Here is an 18,997-nt window from a genome sequence, read left to right on the forward strand (position 1 = left end):
TATATGTATCTATTTGAATTATTATTCAATATGTACTTTTTATCCAGCTAATCGGTTATCTGCATTTTGGACTTTTCCCTCTCAATAATTATTGTTTCTATTACAACTCCTACTTCAACTCCACACACATGTCCTCCTCCGCAGACTAATGGTTATAGTCTCGGGTCTCTAACTGAGAGATCACGGATTCGAATCCCGGGGAGGTCCAATCAAATCACATGAATGATGCCCGGGGAGGCAAAGACATGAATGATACAGTACTTTGCAAAATACCAGTGTAATAATAAATTAGAGTACTTTGCAAACATAAATACCAGTGTAATAAATCAGTGTACATCGAAGCCAGCATAGCTTAAAAGCTGAGGCTTAAAAAGATAAAAAAAAAACTCACACACAGTCGGTCTGATTACTCTCATGGGCATCAATGTAAATTCATTATCCAATTAGCTAAATTGAAAATTGGTTAACCTACAACTTCATAGCTGAATCTCGTCTAGCTATCGGTGCTTACTAGTGTTATCCAGGTTTTGTAGAACTATATAAGAGTGAGAACATAGGGAAAGAAACTAATCTTTCAAAACAATTTTTGTGCAGATTTACTGTATTGTAAACAAATTTATAGCGATGTCGAATTTCCCTGCTGTAGCCACCGTTATTGGAGTGAGGTAAATGCGTAATCTAATCATTTACTGTTAGAATATCTTAGAATTATCTGTTAGACATCAAAATTAGCCTGCGAATTTAATAAAATGCAATGTAATAAAAGTGTGCAGAAAAAACAAATTTATTAAGTACCTAACCTATTTAAAAATTATCAATCTAATTATAATAGTTTCTTTATGATTGATTGATTAAACTATATACTAGAAAATCCACTATAGACTATTTTTTTTAATAAGTTTAGCCTTTAATTTGGGGTAGTGTATAGCTGGGCCAAGTAATCTGAGAGGGTGGCCAAAGCCATCCACAAAATATTGACCTCACCTATACACTCTAATTCTGTGGTTAATTTTTTAAAACTGAATTGGTAATTGGGTAGCTATATGATAAAAGGCGGGGGTGGCAAATCATGAATTTGACGTTATCAACGTATTCTGCTCACCCTCCTGAACAAAAAATATAGTAGGGGAGACCGGGGCACTATTGGACGTAATTTCATGTTTCACTTTATGCATTTTTCTAATTATGAAAACTGTTAGTTAAAAAATTTTAGTTTTTTGCCTTGTGTTTAGTTGGTCTTCTAGAACCCCACAACAAATTTTCTAGATAATTTGAGCACCCTTTTACGTGGATTATTTTTTTTTTATAAACCTCTACATTTTGTCCAAATTTGCCCCGTCGGGGGCAGTTTTGGACAAAATGATTTTTTATTGGGGCACAATTGGACAGTGCTAAAAATTGGTTTAATTGGACATAAAAATAACTCATTTATAGGTTTCAAACATCATCTATATTTAAGTAAACATATATACAAAACTTTATAACTGAAAAAAACAGAAGACACACGTAAAAAAACTATTTGAAATTAAAAGTAGTCAAATTTTCCTTGAAAACAAAGCAGTTTGCTGCTCTGGATGTCCCACCAATTATATCTGGTTGTCGCAGCTTGAACTCGATGTCTTTGGTTTCGACAAAGCTGACTTCAACATTTTCTGGGAAGTAAAACTTGTAAGAGTTTTGGTTTCTTTTTGAGAAATTTCACACTGAAACCATCAGTCACATGCTCCTCTATTTGGCCAATAAAGTGGTAGATGGCCTTCTTAGAAGCAAACTTTGTCAGTATGAAGTCATTTGTGGCATAGTTTTTATCAGGAAGGTAATCAAACAGTTCTTCTTCATCCTCAGAAAAGTCTTCAGGACTAAGGCCTCCATCGTCTAGTTTTATTTGTATCTCATCTTCGTTGCTAGATGAGTCATCTTGATACAGCTTTCTACAGGCCCCCTCAGTTTTTTTTCTTCTTACTTTCCTTTTTTACTGCCCTCTCTTGTTTTCTTTTTTCCACCAACATTTTCTTATGTTCTTTTTCTTTTAACTCTGCTACAAGAGCATCTTTCTCTGGAGTATCAGTCAGAATTCGCGAACGACCTTTTTTTCGGCCTCGCCTTTCCTTTCCCTTAGGAACGTATTTGGGGTAAGGCATTGACATCCTCTGGAGTAAGCGTCAATGTAGTAGGTCTTTTAACATTTACTGGTTGTGGCGTTGATGGGCCAGGTACATTCGGGTCAATAGTTGGCTTGTTTGATGATTGTGAGCCTTGTGGGTCGTCAGAGCTTTGGCTATTTTCCATCAACGGAAAGTCACATGACGTACCAGGCACTGGATTATGGTTTGTTGGTTTCTTCTACTTGCGATGACATAACACGGTCAGTCACACTGGCACCCTTGAAAATCATTGTCAGTGAACACACTGCGGCTGAGTGGATAGATTCCAGCTTTACGAAAATCCACTTTTGATGTTAGATGCAGTGAAAGATTCAACAAATGGTTTAGCAGTAAGCTGAGCAATTTCTCGAATTGTTAATCGTATGACCAGGATGTTGAGATAGCCAGAGATTGAATTCAGAACGTAAGCGCCTTTTAAACGGACTAAAAACTGCTACATCCAGCGGCTGACTTTTGTGCGTTGTGTGTGGATGGCTAGTGATCATATGTATGCCATGATCTCTGCTGTACATCACCACATCCAAGCCAATGTGGGACTCATGATTATCCAGGGTTAAAACCACGGGGTTTTCTTTAGAACATTTTGTGGCCTTTTGGATATGTTTAAGCGTCTCTAAAAAGAGAGCTGATGTCATCCAAACCAGAATCAGAATAAAGAGTTTTGCTTCCTTCAGGTGCCCCAATCATGTAGGCAAAGTTTGGGCGTTTTTCTGGGGAAAATGTAAATTGGTGGCAAGTAAGTCCCATCGGCGCATATGACGGCACAGAAAGTTATTTGCTCCCCCTCTCTCCTGATACGACTTGGCCCACCTGTTTTGTTCCCCTTGCTGCAATCACTTTTGGCGCCTCCAGCACAGTACTTATTCCACTCTCGTTCTAAATTTAAAATTCTTGACGGAGGAACTTCTACTTTTGCGAACAAAGCTTCTAGGTTGTCAAAATACGTTCCCACGTTGTGTTTATTAAAGCTAGTGTTTCCTGGACAGACTAGTCTTTTCTGCTTGGCGAAGTGAAAAGTCCTTGATGTCTCTTCATAAAATGGTTTAGCCATTCTTCTCCTGATAAGCCTGTAGTACGCCATTTAGCAGGTATGCGTTGATCGAGATTCAAAGCCAAGGCATATTTGAAGGCTAATTCCCTGGCCATCATGTAAGTTAGGCCATAGTTCATTCTGGACCTTTCAATGCAATAGTCTGCAATTTTTTGTTCTTGTTCAGGTGTAAATACTTGTCTTTGAGAGTATTTAGTGTTATAAACAGGGGCCATATCTTCTATAGTAACCTCTTTTACTGGCTGGGTGCTCATCTTCAAACCTCTTGAAATAAAGTTACATTTTCATTGCCCACAGGCTCATTGACATGATCCTCATTGTTAAGCTCATCAACTCCATTACCATTGTTAGGCTCATTAGCTATAAGACTATTCTCATTGTTGACTTCCTTTTGCTTTACTTTGTTGAGTCTGAAATGTGAGGGTCGACTTTTTAAGCCCATGGGCTTCGGCAGCTTCTCTAATGGATCGGTAGTTACCATTTCTATAGTCATTTAATGCCGCTACTATAGATTCTTCAGAAATATTAGCCCTGTCTGTTTTTCTTTATATACTTCCCTAACCATCTTTAACCTGGAAAAAACAAAAAACAGTATGTAGCAATGACAAAACATAAAATAATGTTTTGTCCAATTGTGCCCCATACTTTTGTCCAAAACTGCCCCGAGGTAGGTTAAGATATAAAAAATTGGAAGATTACAGAAAGGAAGTGACATAACCTCAAAATGAATGAATTCATTGCATAGTCAGTTAAACTAACAATTTCAAAATAATAGACACAATTGTTTCAGGATAATACTTACTGTGAAAGAGATAAGTTTGTGAATATGCAAAATCACTTCATTTTGGGTAAAAAACATAAAATATGAACTCAATTTCTAAGAAGATGTGCCACAATAACCAAACTTTCCACAGTGAAATGTGACCGTCTCAGGCATACCAAAATGGGAAATTGAAGGGAGACAAAAATTTCCCTCTAGCTATAAAAGGCATTGTCCAATAGTGCCCCCAGTCCAATAGTGCCCCGGTCTCCCCTATAGGGGGGTGCAAATGACAAATAACATGATTTTAGGGGGTATATTCATAAGTAGTTAAGTTTCTAATGTTTTAATGTTCAGTTTGTGTGTTTGTGTCTGGATAATCTGTTTACTTGAATATTATCTGCGGTCAGGACTGATAGCAGCGTGATAACATATCTGTTATCTGAGTTCTCCGGAGCATGTTCGTTCTCGTGTTCAGTAGGTTGGATTGAGTGTGCGTTACAATTATGATTCAACCATCCACTAGTTCGACCAACCCTAGTGAATTGTGTGTGTCAGAGTGTTTAGTAGGGCACGTAAAGAGTTTACGTTTTAACCGAAACGAAATTATTTCCTTTTTAATTGAACATGGAATTTTTAATAATGAGTGTATTTGTTCGTCGTGCGGTCGTGTGTTGTTTTTAAAACCGGGAGACTTTGTTGTTTCGTTGCAATAGGAAAATTAGAAAAAGTACGTTAGTAAAAAAAAGTTTTTAAATGTTGCAATTTTTAAAAATCCACTTTTTTGTTGCTGCTGCTCAGCTATATCCGCCAACACACTAATGGTAAGTGTTCTCTGTTAATATCCATCTATATATTTATGTTAGAGTATTTCATGATTTATTAAGTTTTTTCACTTTACATAATTGCCTTTGCATTACATTTCAATTTATATTTCTGATCAGTCCCTCTAGAATTTGATATTTTACTGATGGTACTATCTCGAGGGATGTTTTTCTTTCATTGACATCAGCGCGGGCTTCGGCAGCACCTTTGGTGCTGTTGAAACCCGCGCTGATGGCCGGAGGCACTCGTCTCATTTCGATAACAAGTAATTAATTTGTAGCTCGAAATTAAGAAAAAACATTGTTCATTTGGATCAAAATACTGTTCATTTTTGTATTATTTTTCATTTACGTTTGTAAAGATGGCGGCGCAACCGATGGCGTCATCACGAGGTTGAATCATGGTCACAAAAGGTCACGTTACGCTAGACGTGGATGTAGAACATGGAAATATTACTCCGCATGTGAATAGTTGTTTAATTTTTGTGTTCTAGAACTTCGTTATTTCTCATTTCCACCCCATCAAACCTTATGCTTTTTTTGTTCTATGGCACGATTCCAATAAGTTAATAATGCAAAACTCGTATTTTTCCGCTCCGGCCATTAATATGATAATTACGGGTAATTGTTAAAATAATGGCAGGAGCGGCAAAATACGAGTTTTGCATTATTAACTTATTGGAATCGTCGTACAGAACAAAACAATATAAGATTTGACGGGGTGCAAATGAGAAAAACGAAGTTGTAAAACATAAAAAATGGAAAAAACTGTTCATGCACGGAGCAATATTTCCATGTTGTACAGCCACTTCGGGCGTCATGTGACCTGTGACCATGATTCAACCTCGTGATAACGTCATCGGATGCCGGCGCCATCTTTGCAAACGTAAATAAAAAATAATACTGAAATGAGCAGAATTTTTACAATCTATTCTTAATTTCGAGCTACTAATTAATTAGTTATTATCGGGTTGAGACGTGTGTCTCCAGCCATAACCTCGAGCTGCGGCAGCACCTGCTGCCCCGTGCTGATGTCAACGAAAGAAAAAACATCCCTCGAGATAGTACCTATCAGTAAAAATATCAAATTCTAGAGTGGGCTGATCATAAATATAAATTTAATTGTAATACCAAGGCAATTATGTACAGTGTAAAAAACTTAATAAATCAAGAAAACCCCAAATATAAATATATAAATGGACATTAATAGAGAACACTTACCACTTGTGTGTTCCACAGAATGCGCAGAATGCCAAACTCCAATGAAATATAGCGTTGTCTCGCTGGCTTTAAATGCAACAATATGGTCACCAAACCAAAATATGTCTCTATGTTCTAAGCGTATTCTTTCAAAACAGGAACCTGCCCGGGCCGATTTAAAAAAAATTACAACAGTCAAAACTTTTTTTACTACTTTTACGAATTTTTCTGTCACTACGAAACATCGAAGTCTCCCAGTTTAAAAACAATACGCGACCGTTACGACAAACAAATTCACCTATTATAAAAAATTCTATGTTCTATTTAAGAGGAACTAATCTCCTGTCCTGAGGAAACGTAGGCTCTTAACATGCCCCAGAAAAATACTCCAACACACACAATTCACTACGATTCGTTGAACTAGTGGATGGTTGATCCATGATTGTCACACACTCACTCGATACAACCTACAGTATACAATATCTTGTGAAAGCACTAACTTCTGCCCTGAAGCGCTCAGATAAACAAATACGCTATCAGTTCCAGCCGCAGATAATATTTACAGATATCCAGACACAGCACACAAACAGTACATTAAAATATTAAAAAACTTAACTATTTATGAATATACCCTCTAAAACCATGTTATTTATCATTTGCTCCCCCTAAAACCATATATATTTTTGTTCAGGAGAATGAGCAGAATATGTTGATAACATCAAATTCGCTATTTGCCAGGTCAGCCCTTAACTTTATAGTTTTCACTGAATTATCAGAGCAACTTTTATTTGAATATACCCACGAGATAACTGAATAAATCAGTAAATATTCCAGTTTTTGCCTCTTGGGTCATGAGAAATCGAAGGTCTCTAAGAGAAAGCTCAATGTTCTTGAAAAAAACATCCCCTTTCCCCCGCCCACCTACCATGTGACCAGCTGACCCGCTTGCACAGATCCCTTGGCCCATCTGTACACCTGGGATCAACAAAGAGGATAGTTGGGATTCAGCCAACCATTGTTTGTATATACTGTACAACCTACTTAAAAACTTCGTCTGGTAACTTTTGTTGACATCAAAATATCAATTTCCTGTTCTAAAATAACACACGGTCACATAAATAACTCACACTCTCACTTTGAAAAGCAATGATAAATGAGAAATTCTCTAAATTAATTTAATATTATTAAAAGTATTTATATAATATATTTAAAGTATTAATTTAAAATTAATTAATACTTTTAAACTCCTCACGTGGATCCTACTCAAACACATAAGAACACAATTTTCCAAATTAAATGACTGTATGGAACACGTGGTAGTTGAGTAATGGACACCATGGTTATCCACAAGGCACTAATAACAATGTATGATAATGGATTTCTAACCACTGAACGCTTCCCCAGGAGGGCTACGTTCTTTTTGACAGTACCTTATTGGAATTCCTAAAGTAAGCAACAGAACAAACTATGCAATTAATATTTTTTAATAAATAGCCCACTCCAACTCAAAAGAGTTGGTTATGATGAAATTACACTGCAGTCAGGAAGCATTGAAATTACAGATAATTTGGTTTTTATGCAATTTTTGCTTTCTTTATTTGTCTTATTTTGTGTATAATTTGTTGATATTAAATATGTATTCAAATGTCATTATTGCAGTGTTTGGACAGGTAGAGGTCTACTCTATTTTTTATTATTATTTACCTTTTTCAGTAAAGAAGTAGCAGAAAGTGGGCCGTTGTTGGCGACTCTCGCGATAGATCCAAGCATTATAGGAGCCCAACCACACCCTGCAGAACCAGTAGAAATAAAAACTGGAGACCCTGTGTCACAAGCAGTAGTTGACAACATTATTGGGAAGCTTCCAACAAAAAAAGAACCGGTAAGGCATTGTAAATTACCAGTCTAGGATACGAATAGAAAAGTGCTTTAAATGTAGTGGATATGTGTTTGCGTTAGCTGGACGCCTGTGTATTAGGTGATACAAAAAATATAAAATGAGGGTGAAATAAAGGCGGTTTGATTCTTGATAGTTTTGTATTTTTGTGTTAAAATAAAAGTAGGAGTAATGACGATTTACATAGGCAAGCATTTACTCTTCAGACAACTATTTGGAAGATTATGCTTACTTGAATGTATATAAACAATAATTATTGTGCCGAATTGACAATAGGCAGTCAAGTAAAGTATTTCTGTCATAAGTTATAAAATAATTTTACCCTTTACTTGAGCACATGGCCATTTTCAGTGAAGAGAAGAAAATGTTACAGTTTAAAGTAGAGATTTGTGTCTGCTTATAAAGGTGTTGCAGTATTCATGTTCTGTTATTCTATAGAAAAATTTATTTTGTGAATTTTCAAACCTGTTCTTGTTAAAATAAAACCAAAGGGTTTTAAGCATAGCTTATTTATATTGCTTTATGTAGACTGAACCTATTCTTTTGTGTACAGTTAATTTAACTTTAATTTGAAAACTTTTAGTATTATAAAGGTGCATTATATAAAATTGATCTGAGATTAAATATTCTTCTCTTCTCTTTCTGTCAGGTACTGTTGCGGTGTGACATCTGCAATATCATTGTATCTAGCCAAGAAATATTGGAGACCCACTATGCTGGAGCAAAACATGCCAGGAAGGTTAGTGTTAGTGAGCTTTTGTTCTACACTATCTATCCAGGCCACAAATTAAATAGAAAGAACCACCATCTATCACTCAATCAAAAGCATACGTTTAGTACTGGTTTGCTTTTGTAGCCTACGCATAAAATCCTATTTAAACAAGGGATCAATTCATGTCCCTGTTATAGATATCAGTGTAAAACTTCTCATGTCACTCAGATGTGAGTTTATTAAAAGCATTAAATTGTTGATTTCGAAACGCAAAACGTAATTAATTAATTATATTTTTATGAATACAAATTTGAAGTGATAAATTATTATTCTCTTTGCTTACTCTCATAGCAATTTTATATTCAGTTGGACTAGGTCCCAACAATCATCCTCCATAGTTTTCTGTCTTTTGCCACCTGTATAGTATGGTAGCACTATTTGATGTCTACTTTTCCTTTTCCCAGAATTTATGTGTTCTTCCATCAGGCTTGCTAAGTCCTATTTCCTTCTCTAATTAATTTTTACATCACATATTCATGCCATCAATGTTTCAATAAGAAAGTGTTCAAGATCTCACAAGATCCCATTGTTTCACTAATAATCCATTGTATAACTGTATGTCACACTGTTATTAAGTAATGGCTTGAACCATAGAATAAAACTATTTTAAAATAATTTAGGAAGCTGACAATGCAATTCTTATTTTTTCTGCTATATCAGTTAATATAAGCTTAAAACTGTTCAATTGATAAAATGTCATTACATTTAATTTGTACTTTTTTGAAAGTTAAAGTCCATCACAAAAATATACCAGGTTTTTTAAAGTGATCCAATAGCTAACTTTTTAATTACACAACTTAGCACCACACTTTAAATTTGGAACTTGCTCAATTTTAAGTTTCACTCAGGAATACACTTTCAAATTTTTTGAAGAAGGCCGCCATTTTCCAATATGGCGGCCAACTTTAAAATCTGTTATGGAACACCCTGTATTTTATGTTGTTTTTAGATTCTACTCTACAAAATAAGACATTTTTGCTTTTGAGAGTTTTTCAATATCTCTAATGGTTCAGGAGCTACGTGGACTGGAAGTTTTCATCATCAGTGGTTCTTCATCATCATCATCAGCTTCCAGTCCACGTAGCTCCTGAACCATTAGAGATATTGAAAAACTCTCAAAAGCAAAAATGTCTTATTTTGTAGAGTAGAATCTAAAAACAACATAAAATACAGGGTGTTCCATAACAGATTTTAAAGTTGGCCGCCATATTGGAAAATGGCGGCCTTCTTCAAAAAATTTGAAAGTGTATCCCTGAGTGATACTTAAAATTGAGCAAGTTCCAAATTTAAAGTGTGGTGCTAAGTCGTGTAATTAAAAAGTTAGCTATTGGATCACTTTAAAAAACTCACCCGGTATATTTAATTTCACATTCAATGTGTTGTACCTTAGTGTCCTTAAGCAGCACTTTTCACACGGGAGTTTCAGCTATATGCTACTAGCCGTCCTAAAAACATCAACTTCCTGGGGCCATGCTCTTTTATGTATTGAATTATGCATTTTATATTATTACTCATAGTACAATAATATAATAATGCTTTGAAGAATAAAAGTTTAAAAATACTTCATTAATACAAAAGATTATAAATTTCAAGTAATAATCCACGTGTTGGAAAATATAGATTTTAAAATTTTAAATGCATAGCTGTTTAAGATAACTTCTTTGAACAGAGAAAAGTTATTTTTATATCTATCTTTCCATGTGAAATTAAAGGTATTTAAAGTAGAAAATTTATTGTGTAATCAGACCCAAATAAAAATGGGCGAAGATAAAAATGTAAAACTCTTACAATATATACATGAGTTACAGCTTCATGGAGTGACAAATTTTTTTGTTCAATTCATTTATGACTTTGTAGAACTAATTAATTTTTTAATGAGATACAATTCTTTTTAATGGTATGATTTATAAATTTGTTTTCTTAAGAAATTAAGTTTTCTTTAAGCTATAACTCATGTACATGCTACAAAAGTTTCTCATTTTTATCTTCAGCTGTTGTTTTTGTTTGAGCCTCATTACAAAATGGCTAAATCTCCTATACTTAAATGGCTGTAATTTAATCTGGAGTGATAACAAAAATTTTTAACTACTTTTATAATTAGGTAAGTTATCTTAAAAGGCTACGAAAGTTTACATAAAAAATATTTTCTGTACTAAAAACTGATTGCATCAACTTGAAACTCATGCTATTATGTACTATTCTAAATATCAGTAATTTCATTGTACAATTGTTCCAATTCATGTTTATTTCTTAAGGTTTTAGATGAGAATACTCAGACTTTTTATTCTGTTTTTCAGTTGAAGGGCCAGGAATTGATAAAAGAGATTTTGAACTCACCACATTCTACATTCATTGCACCTAATGCTCAGAATGGGTCTGAGAGTAGGATTGCTGAGTTCACGTGCAAGATCTGCAATGTCAGAGTTAACTCTGAGCAGCAGCTTCAGCAGCATCTGACAGGTACCTTGTTCATATATGTAGTACAGAGTGATCATTAAGTTGTGCATATCAAAAGGAATGTTTCTGTAAATAGAAGTCAATGAATTAGTTATATTGACTTCCACAAAATAGAATCAATTGTACTACTGACAATTTCATTTCAATTTTGTAGTAAGTTTTTTATGTTCCAGGCTCAAAACACAAGAACAAAGCAGAATCAAGCCAGTCAAATACAATGCAAGTGTCTGTTGCTAATGGCAGCAATGGAGGTAAAGGTGGGCAGTAATTAAGATACCCATAATAGCTATTGTTGTTGGTGCACTTCCTTTGTATAACATACTCAACTATAATTTGTCATTGAGTTTATTAATTTTTGGAAGCAAATCATTTAGAGCATCATTTCATAAACAAGTTAACGTCTTTGCTAATATTGCAACAGGATTTTTGCCGAGATTTGCCATTATTCAGTAGTAGAAAAATAAAAAATCAGTAATACTTTGTTTCGAGATCTGCAATCTTGACCTCTTCCTCAGGCAAATAACCAACCTAACACATAACTGTAAACTAGATTAACCTAAACATATCATACCACCATGTTGTGTGTCAACTCCACTAACTCTGAAACGTGCTCTTAAAAAAAGAAAAACAACACTTATTATTGAAATGGAACTACAGAATACAGGTCACAATATGTCTGCACTCGCTGACTAACAACCTAACACATAACTGTAATCTAGATTAACCTAAACATATCATACCACCATGTTGTGTGTCAACTCCACTAACTCTGAAACGTGCTCTTAACAAAAGAAAAACAACACTTGTTATTGAAATGGAACTACAGAATACAGGTCACAATATGTCTGCACTCGCTGACTAACAACCTAACACATAAACTGTAATCTAGATTAACCTAAACATATCGTAACCACCATGTTGTGTGTCAACTCCACTAACTCTGAAACGTGCTCTTTAACAAAAGAAAAACAAACACTTATTATTGAAACAGAACTACAGAATACAGGTCACAATATGTCTGCACTCGCTGACTAACAACCTAACACATAACTGTAATCTAGATTAACCTAAACATATCGTACCACCATGTTGTATGTCAACTCCACTAACTCTGAAACGTGCTCTTAACAAAAGAAAAACAACACTTGTTATTGAAACGGAACTACAGAATACACGTCACAATATGTCTGCACTCGCTGACTAACAACCTAACACATAACTGTAATCTAGATTAACCTAAACATATCGTACCACCATGTTGTGTGTCAACTCCACTAACTCTGAAAACGTGCTCTTAACAAAAGAAAAACAACACTTATTATTGAAACGGAACTACAGAATACAGGTCACAATATGTCTGCACTCGCTGACTAACAACCTAACACATAACTGTAATCTAGATTAACCTAAACATATCATACCACCATGTTGTGTGTCAACTCCACTAACTCTGAAAACGTGCTCTTAACAAAAGAAAAACAACACTTATTATTGAAATGGAACTACAGAATACACGTCACAATATGTCTGCACTCGCTGACTAACAACCTAACACATAACTGTAATCTAGATTAACCTAAACATATCGTACCACCATGTTGTGTTTCAACTCCACTAACTCTGAAACGTGCTCTTAACAAAAGAAAAAAAACAAACACTTGTTATTGAAACGGAACTACAGAATACAGGTCACAATATGTCTGCACTCGCTGACTAACAACCTAACACATAACTGTAATCTAGATTAACCTAAACATATCGTACCACCATGTTGTGTGTCAACTCCACTAACTCTGAAACGTGCTCTTAACAAAAGAAAAACAACACTTATTATTGAAACGGAACTACAGAATACAGGTCACAATATGTCTGCACTCGCTGACTAACAACCTAACACATAACTGTAATCTAGATTAACCTAAACATATCATACCACCATGTTGTGTGTGTCAACTCCACTAACTCTGAAACGTGCTCTTAACAAAAGAAAAACAACACTTATTATTGAAACAGAACTACAGAATACAGGTCACAATATGTCTGCACTCGCTGACTAACAACCTAACACATAACTGTAATCTAGATTAACCTAAACATATCGTACCACCATGTTGTGTGTCAACTCCACTAACTCTGAAACGTGCTCTTAACAAAAGAAAAACAACACTTGTTATTGAAACGGAACTACAGAATACACGTCACAATATGTCTGCATTCGCTGACCAACAATCTAAGACAGATCAGATTCTTGAAACTTAGTGTTACTGATTATTTTATCTCTAAATGATGGCAAATGTCCGGAAAAATCCTGTTTCCTTCACTGTCCTTCCATTGTCAAAAACTTTTATTAATAATTGCAACCTTTATGAGTAGCAATAACTTAATTTAATTTGTTTGATAAGGATTTATTCACTAAAAGGACTTGCTTAAGACCTCTCACTTGCCGAGCAAGCTTGTTAATTACTACACCACAGACCCCTCATTTTTTTTGTGATTAATTGATCAAATAATGATAATGATCAATTACTTAGTGTTCGGCTGTTTTTTGTGTGTGTCTAAATAAGCAAATAAATAATGCATTCAGAAAACAAAATACCTGTCATTAATATTCATAAATTTGTATGAATGTTATTAGCCTAATTTATTGATAGGTAGATGAATTACCATGCTTGCCTTGCAAGTAAGAGATCCAGTTTATAGCCCATAACATCAAACATTGAACTTTAATTATTTGACAACTGACACTAATTTCATCTTCTTAAAAATGTCAACTACTTAATTCTCTGTCACTAATTGATTTATAAAGAATTTTGTATAACTTTTTATAAATGTGTTGGAAAAAAGAGCTGCAGTTGACAACTTTGATTAATGAATTTTGGTGTTGTGTTTGTCCAATTGTTCATCAATCTGATTTATTTGATCTCATCGATAGATGTGATAGATAGATAGTATTGATGACACTAGGTGTGGTGGCTGTGGATATTGGACCTAACAGGCTGTATTGTGCGGCTTGCAACGTTCACGTCAACTCCGATCTTCAGTTACATCAGGTAACTCTATAAATTTTTCTTCTTTATCAATGGATGAAATCATTGAAATAACATTTTTCCCAAAACAAAACACAAGTTACGGAATACAACATTCGTCTTTAAATTAGAATTTTCAATAAAACATTAATGTTTTTCTCAGTGGCATGTGGAGGGTTAAATATTACATGAAGCACCAATGTTATCTGATGAATAATTAGCTTCATTGTCAGTAAAAAAATGAAGGCAAGTGCTGGATAGTCTGCAGATAAGAATTTGCACCCATTGAACAGTGTGTACGGTAAGAAATTGTTTTATAAACTATTTTTTACTTCAATTTTAAATTGAGTGAAAATCCTCCTATTTGTGGAAGAACACTCTCCTTAGGATTTTTTTCAATGTTTTTACATAAGGCATTGTTTTAAACTCGTTTTAGATCCATTACAATATAATTTAGATACTGCACTATTACTTGTCGTGGATCAAATATCAAACGACTAATTGCCTCTACTGAGCAGATAAATTTATACTTCCACAGTTATCTTATTGAAAAAAGGTAGTTACATTGAGAATAGATGTTATCACGTTACAGATGTTTGGAAAATATTTTAATTTAATATTATATTTGTTTTCTGACACTCAGTGTAAATTAACACTACATAGATAAAAAAGTAGTCCTTATCAATGCTAAAAATTACAAGTTCATATCTCATGTTTATCCCTCTCAGTCTAACCTATTGGACTGAAGTATTTATGTTAAGAAATACATATCCAAATGATACGTACTAAAAATCTTGAGAATCTACAATGTGAGAACAACTTTAGATTCATTTAAACTCATTCTATCCAAGTCTTTGACAATAATGTAGTTGTAACCTATAATAGGTGATTACACACAGCGTAAACAAAACACAGGCCATCAGCACTGATGCTAGACCAAATCACCTGAGCTTGGTTATTCAAGGTCATGGACTACCAAAATATAAAACCGTAAACATACAAACGATACATCGTAAGCGAGACTATTGAACACTGCAGCACCAAATATGAAGCTTTTTGGTTAACCATGTTGCCTGTAATTTTGATAGAACTAACTGATTTTAGTACAAGATTTTGTGTAACTTCCTCTAAAGTAAATTTATTGAAATATCCTTTAGTATGTTACTAAAGTGTAGTGACTTGTTATTAATAAAAAACAAGCTTTTGTTTTAGTTTTCTGTTTGATACACAACTATTTTATTAATATCGTAAAAGAGTTGAAATTCAATTATTATTGTTTAATAACTCACCACAAATAATATAACCATTTTCATTCTTAACAGATAATTTTTTTTAACTTGCAAAAAATTATGTTGGTATTGGTCTGATATTCATCAGATCTACCAACATCTAATGAGTCAATTTGGAACATAATATCAAATTTAACCTATAATTCTTTTCTTAAATTTATTTCTTCCTTCTAAATTTTGGGTTTTCTACCATATTAAAAATTTAAGTATTGGATATTAGTGTTAATTTACTATTAAACAAATCATTCTTTACAAATAGATACTTATTTTATGTATCTTGTTTTCAAATTAACAATAAATTATCAGTATCACCAGAATTTATGAGTGTAGTTATTTATATAATTAAAAAATATTACTGTAATAACGACATTGCAGCACATCACGTCAAGCAAACACGCCAACAAGGTAAATGGACGAGCCCCGACCAGCAACAACCGTGGCAGCCCTTACATGCGGCGACAGGCTCGAGGCGGGCGGAGCAGTAGTAGTGGGGTCAACAACTGGAGAAACAAGTTTGATTCAAACAATGGATGGAGCCCCAGCAACACCGGCATGGGTCTATCAGCTCCTAACTGGCCTAAGCTGCCTCTAGAGATAAACAAACCTTTTGTCTCCGGAGGTGTACTCTACTCCCGACGAGACTAGAATAGTCCGATAGGTATGTAAGTAGTAAAATAGATAGTTTGCAAGTAACCCCCCTATATCACTTTGAATCACTACAACAGCAAGCCTGGCATTAACGACTACTCACTTTTGATTTTCAGGCTAAATTAGTTTTTATCACGATATTAAACCGATTTCATTTAAATTGAGCAAAAACCTTTTCCGAAACATCTGGTGAGTTTGTTAATGACTATGCAAATACAACGAAAAGTATATAAGTTTAGGAATCAAATTTACAGACATTGCAATTTTAGGGCATTGGTTTTTTTTGAGCAAACTGCTTTTCTGTTATAAGAGAAAAAGAACTGCTGTGAGCCCCAGGTTGCAGCGCCAATTTGCTGAAGATCGCCCTACGTTGACTGCGTCAATTTGTCGCGAGATCTGCCCGTCGTAGTTGTGTCAATTTGCTGTGTCGGTTTTTTTAGTGTTGTTGACGCCCCATGTAGTTGTGCGCCTTTTTGTTACCAGTCCCACGTTGCTGTACCATTTTGCTCCGGATGGTGTTGGTCGCCATCTTGCTCAAAATCTGCCCAAAGCTAGCTGCGTTCCCTTGGTACTGCTTGAAACTCTGCCACCTTCCAGATAAACAAATTGCTGTCCCAATCCTCTCCCAATCACTACTCAAAATGTGCTCCCTCTCATTGGTGATGTAAATTACTTCGTGTTAGCTAACTCATACTATTCCAACTTAATACCAAATTACTATTAAATTTGAATGTCTGTGGTTGTTGACACCAACAACAAGTCTATGTCTATCTCAGGTTTTTAAATAGGTTAAGTAGTGGTTTAAAAAATTTAATATCACTCCATTAAAGTTCCTATCACACTTTTTTATAAATGGGATACTCAAAGAAAAGTCAAACCAAGTGACCTTGACGTTAATTTATTCCATATTACACTGTCCCATACATATATAATTCCACTCACCTTGCTTTGATAATTTAAGAGTCTAACATAATATCCCATCCTTCATTAAAATTTCAATACACCATATTACAGTTTCCTATTAATTTCACCACTACTACCTCAGGAGAATCCACACAACCTCCTTGCTTCAAGTCTGGAAAGAGAAGACGGAATCTCCGTATAAAACTACACATACCGACTCAAAACAATACTCATCCCCTCTCCCGTTCAAATCAGCGTCTTCACGAATAAATATAATTTGATTCTTTTCTTATAATTGTCAAAATTTATCACGTTTACTATAATTAATCAATTTAAGTCTTTCTATTTTCTTTTTATTATTTTTTCAAAGCTTTTTATTTAAATTTTTAGCAACATGTGCTTTATGACGTCATCAATATACAAGTCATTTATCCCACAATTGGCTTTTCTGCGTAATTCTATTTAGTACTTTTGTAAAACACGAATTTTGGTTATGTTTACTTCATTTTAATTAATCAAATCTTTTCCCGTATAAAGTTTAATATATTTCTTCGTTATTAATTAAATAAATCTCAATTCCGACAACATGTGATTCACTGACGTCACAGTCTGCCGATTCACTGACGTCACAGTCTGCCAATTCCCCGCGAATATTCAAATGTCGTAATTTGACCTGTTACAATACTGCATTTCCTGAGAAAATTGCAATTGAGTTTTATACTAGTGAAAAAGAATAGAGGGTTCCATCTTGGAGAACATTATATCACGTCCTTAAAAATATTTGCAGGTGTTGTCATACAAATAAAAACTGCATTGAATTTTGAACAGGTTGGGATTAAGAAAAATTTGAAAGTTAAATTCCTTTGTAACCTAAATCTGGCAATTCACTATGAGACCTAAACTAAACCCCTTTGTAACCTAGATTCCGCTATGTGACAAGATCTCCAACTCGGATCCAAAGTTCATCACTTTACGCTGTGAGGCCACTGGCTATCCAAAATGGCTTGTCATAACTCAAGACGTATAAACAGTATAATACAGGAATTATTACTATAATGGAAACACTTAAAAACTGTGACCTCTGCACCAGGTTTCAGAAAGTTTACGATTTGAATGGTTAAACTGTAACATAAAAAACATTTCAGTTTTCCAACATAAAGATTTTGTTATGAGTAATAAACAGCAGGTTAAGCATTTTTCTGCCAAACACTGATGACTAAAGGGTTTTCTCTTAAACCATTACAATTGTAATAAAATGTGGACAGTCTTCTAGTCATGAAACATATAAGTCCATCATCAACACAATAAGTGTAATATTTGCTTGAATGTTTTGAATTTTATTTTTTGCCATAAAAGTTTATAAAAAAATTAAAACCTTTGAATTCATATACAACTTGTAATAAGGTTTTATGCTTTCACTGACAACATGGTCCCTCTCCCTGAAGTGCTAGAATACATGTATGTATTATAGGATCAGCCCTCATTTTAAGGGAAGGAGGGTCAACATGTCATGTAGACATGAGGCACAATCTTTTGCAATCATCTAAGTTAGTATCCTTGCCAATGGTGAGCCAATTACTATGAAGACTGGAAATTTGTAATTTCCTTTTTTAATCTTTGCAATGGATCCAACAGCTGTTAACTAAACTAGACTAGACAAATGTATATACTGCTTTACTCTTGATTTAAAAAATTTATTAATTGTTTCAGGATAATAGGTGTTGTATCTCGTAGAAAGAGTATTGAAGAAATCTTCACTCATTAATTGTGTTCACATAGTTTAAATATAATCAAATTTATATTTTGTTATTTATTAAAACAGTTTGAATTTTTGTAAAAGTCAAACTTAATTAATTTTACAGAGATTGTTTACAGTAATTGTACAACTGTAAGTATGGTATTGTCTTATGCCGTCTGATTTCTGATTCTCTTAACTATTACTTAAATCACAAACTGGTTATGTCAAGTTATTTACCTTTAGTAAATTTATAATATAATCTCAAAG

At 34.2% G+C, this 18,997-nt stretch overlaps 1 protein-coding gene across 3 annotated transcripts; it reads left to right on the plus strand.

Moving 5' to 3' along the window:
- The first annotated feature begins 384 nt into the window (after nucleotides 1–384).
- LOC124371415 (zinc finger protein 385B-like) lies at nucleotides 385–18,728 on the plus strand. Of its 3 annotated transcripts, XM_046829746.1 has the most exons (8): nucleotides 385–665; nucleotides 7,714–7,882; nucleotides 8,547–8,636; nucleotides 10,967–11,129; nucleotides 11,300–11,383; nucleotides 14,091–14,176; nucleotides 15,817–16,099; nucleotides 18,703–18,728. In XM_046829746.1, the coding sequence occupies exons 1-7, from the start codon at nucleotides 625–627 to the stop codon at nucleotides 16,084–16,086; spliced, it is 903 nt and encodes a 300-aa protein (XP_046685702.1). In that variant the 5' UTR covers nucleotides 385–624; the 3' UTR covers nucleotides 16,087–16,099; nucleotides 18,703–18,728. The 3 variants fall into 3 exon arrangements, with proteins under 3 accessions (XP_046685702.1, XP_046685701.1, XP_046685703.1); XM_046829745.1 differs by lacking the exon at nucleotides 18,703–18,728 and having other exon boundaries at nucleotides 15,817–16,363; XM_046829747.1 differs by lacking the exon at nucleotides 18,703–18,728 and having other exon boundaries at nucleotides 11,300–11,377; nucleotides 15,817–16,363.
- Nucleotides 18,729–18,997: the final 269 nt, after the last annotated feature.

This window comes from Homalodisca vitripennis, unplaced genomic scaffold, assembly GCF_021130785.1.
Source record: "Homalodisca vitripennis isolate AUS2020 unplaced genomic scaffold, UT_GWSS_2.1 ScUCBcl_1389;HRSCAF=4946, whole genome shotgun sequence".
Lineage (NCBI taxonomy): Eukaryota > Metazoa > Arthropoda > Insecta > Hemiptera > Cicadellidae > Homalodisca > Homalodisca vitripennis.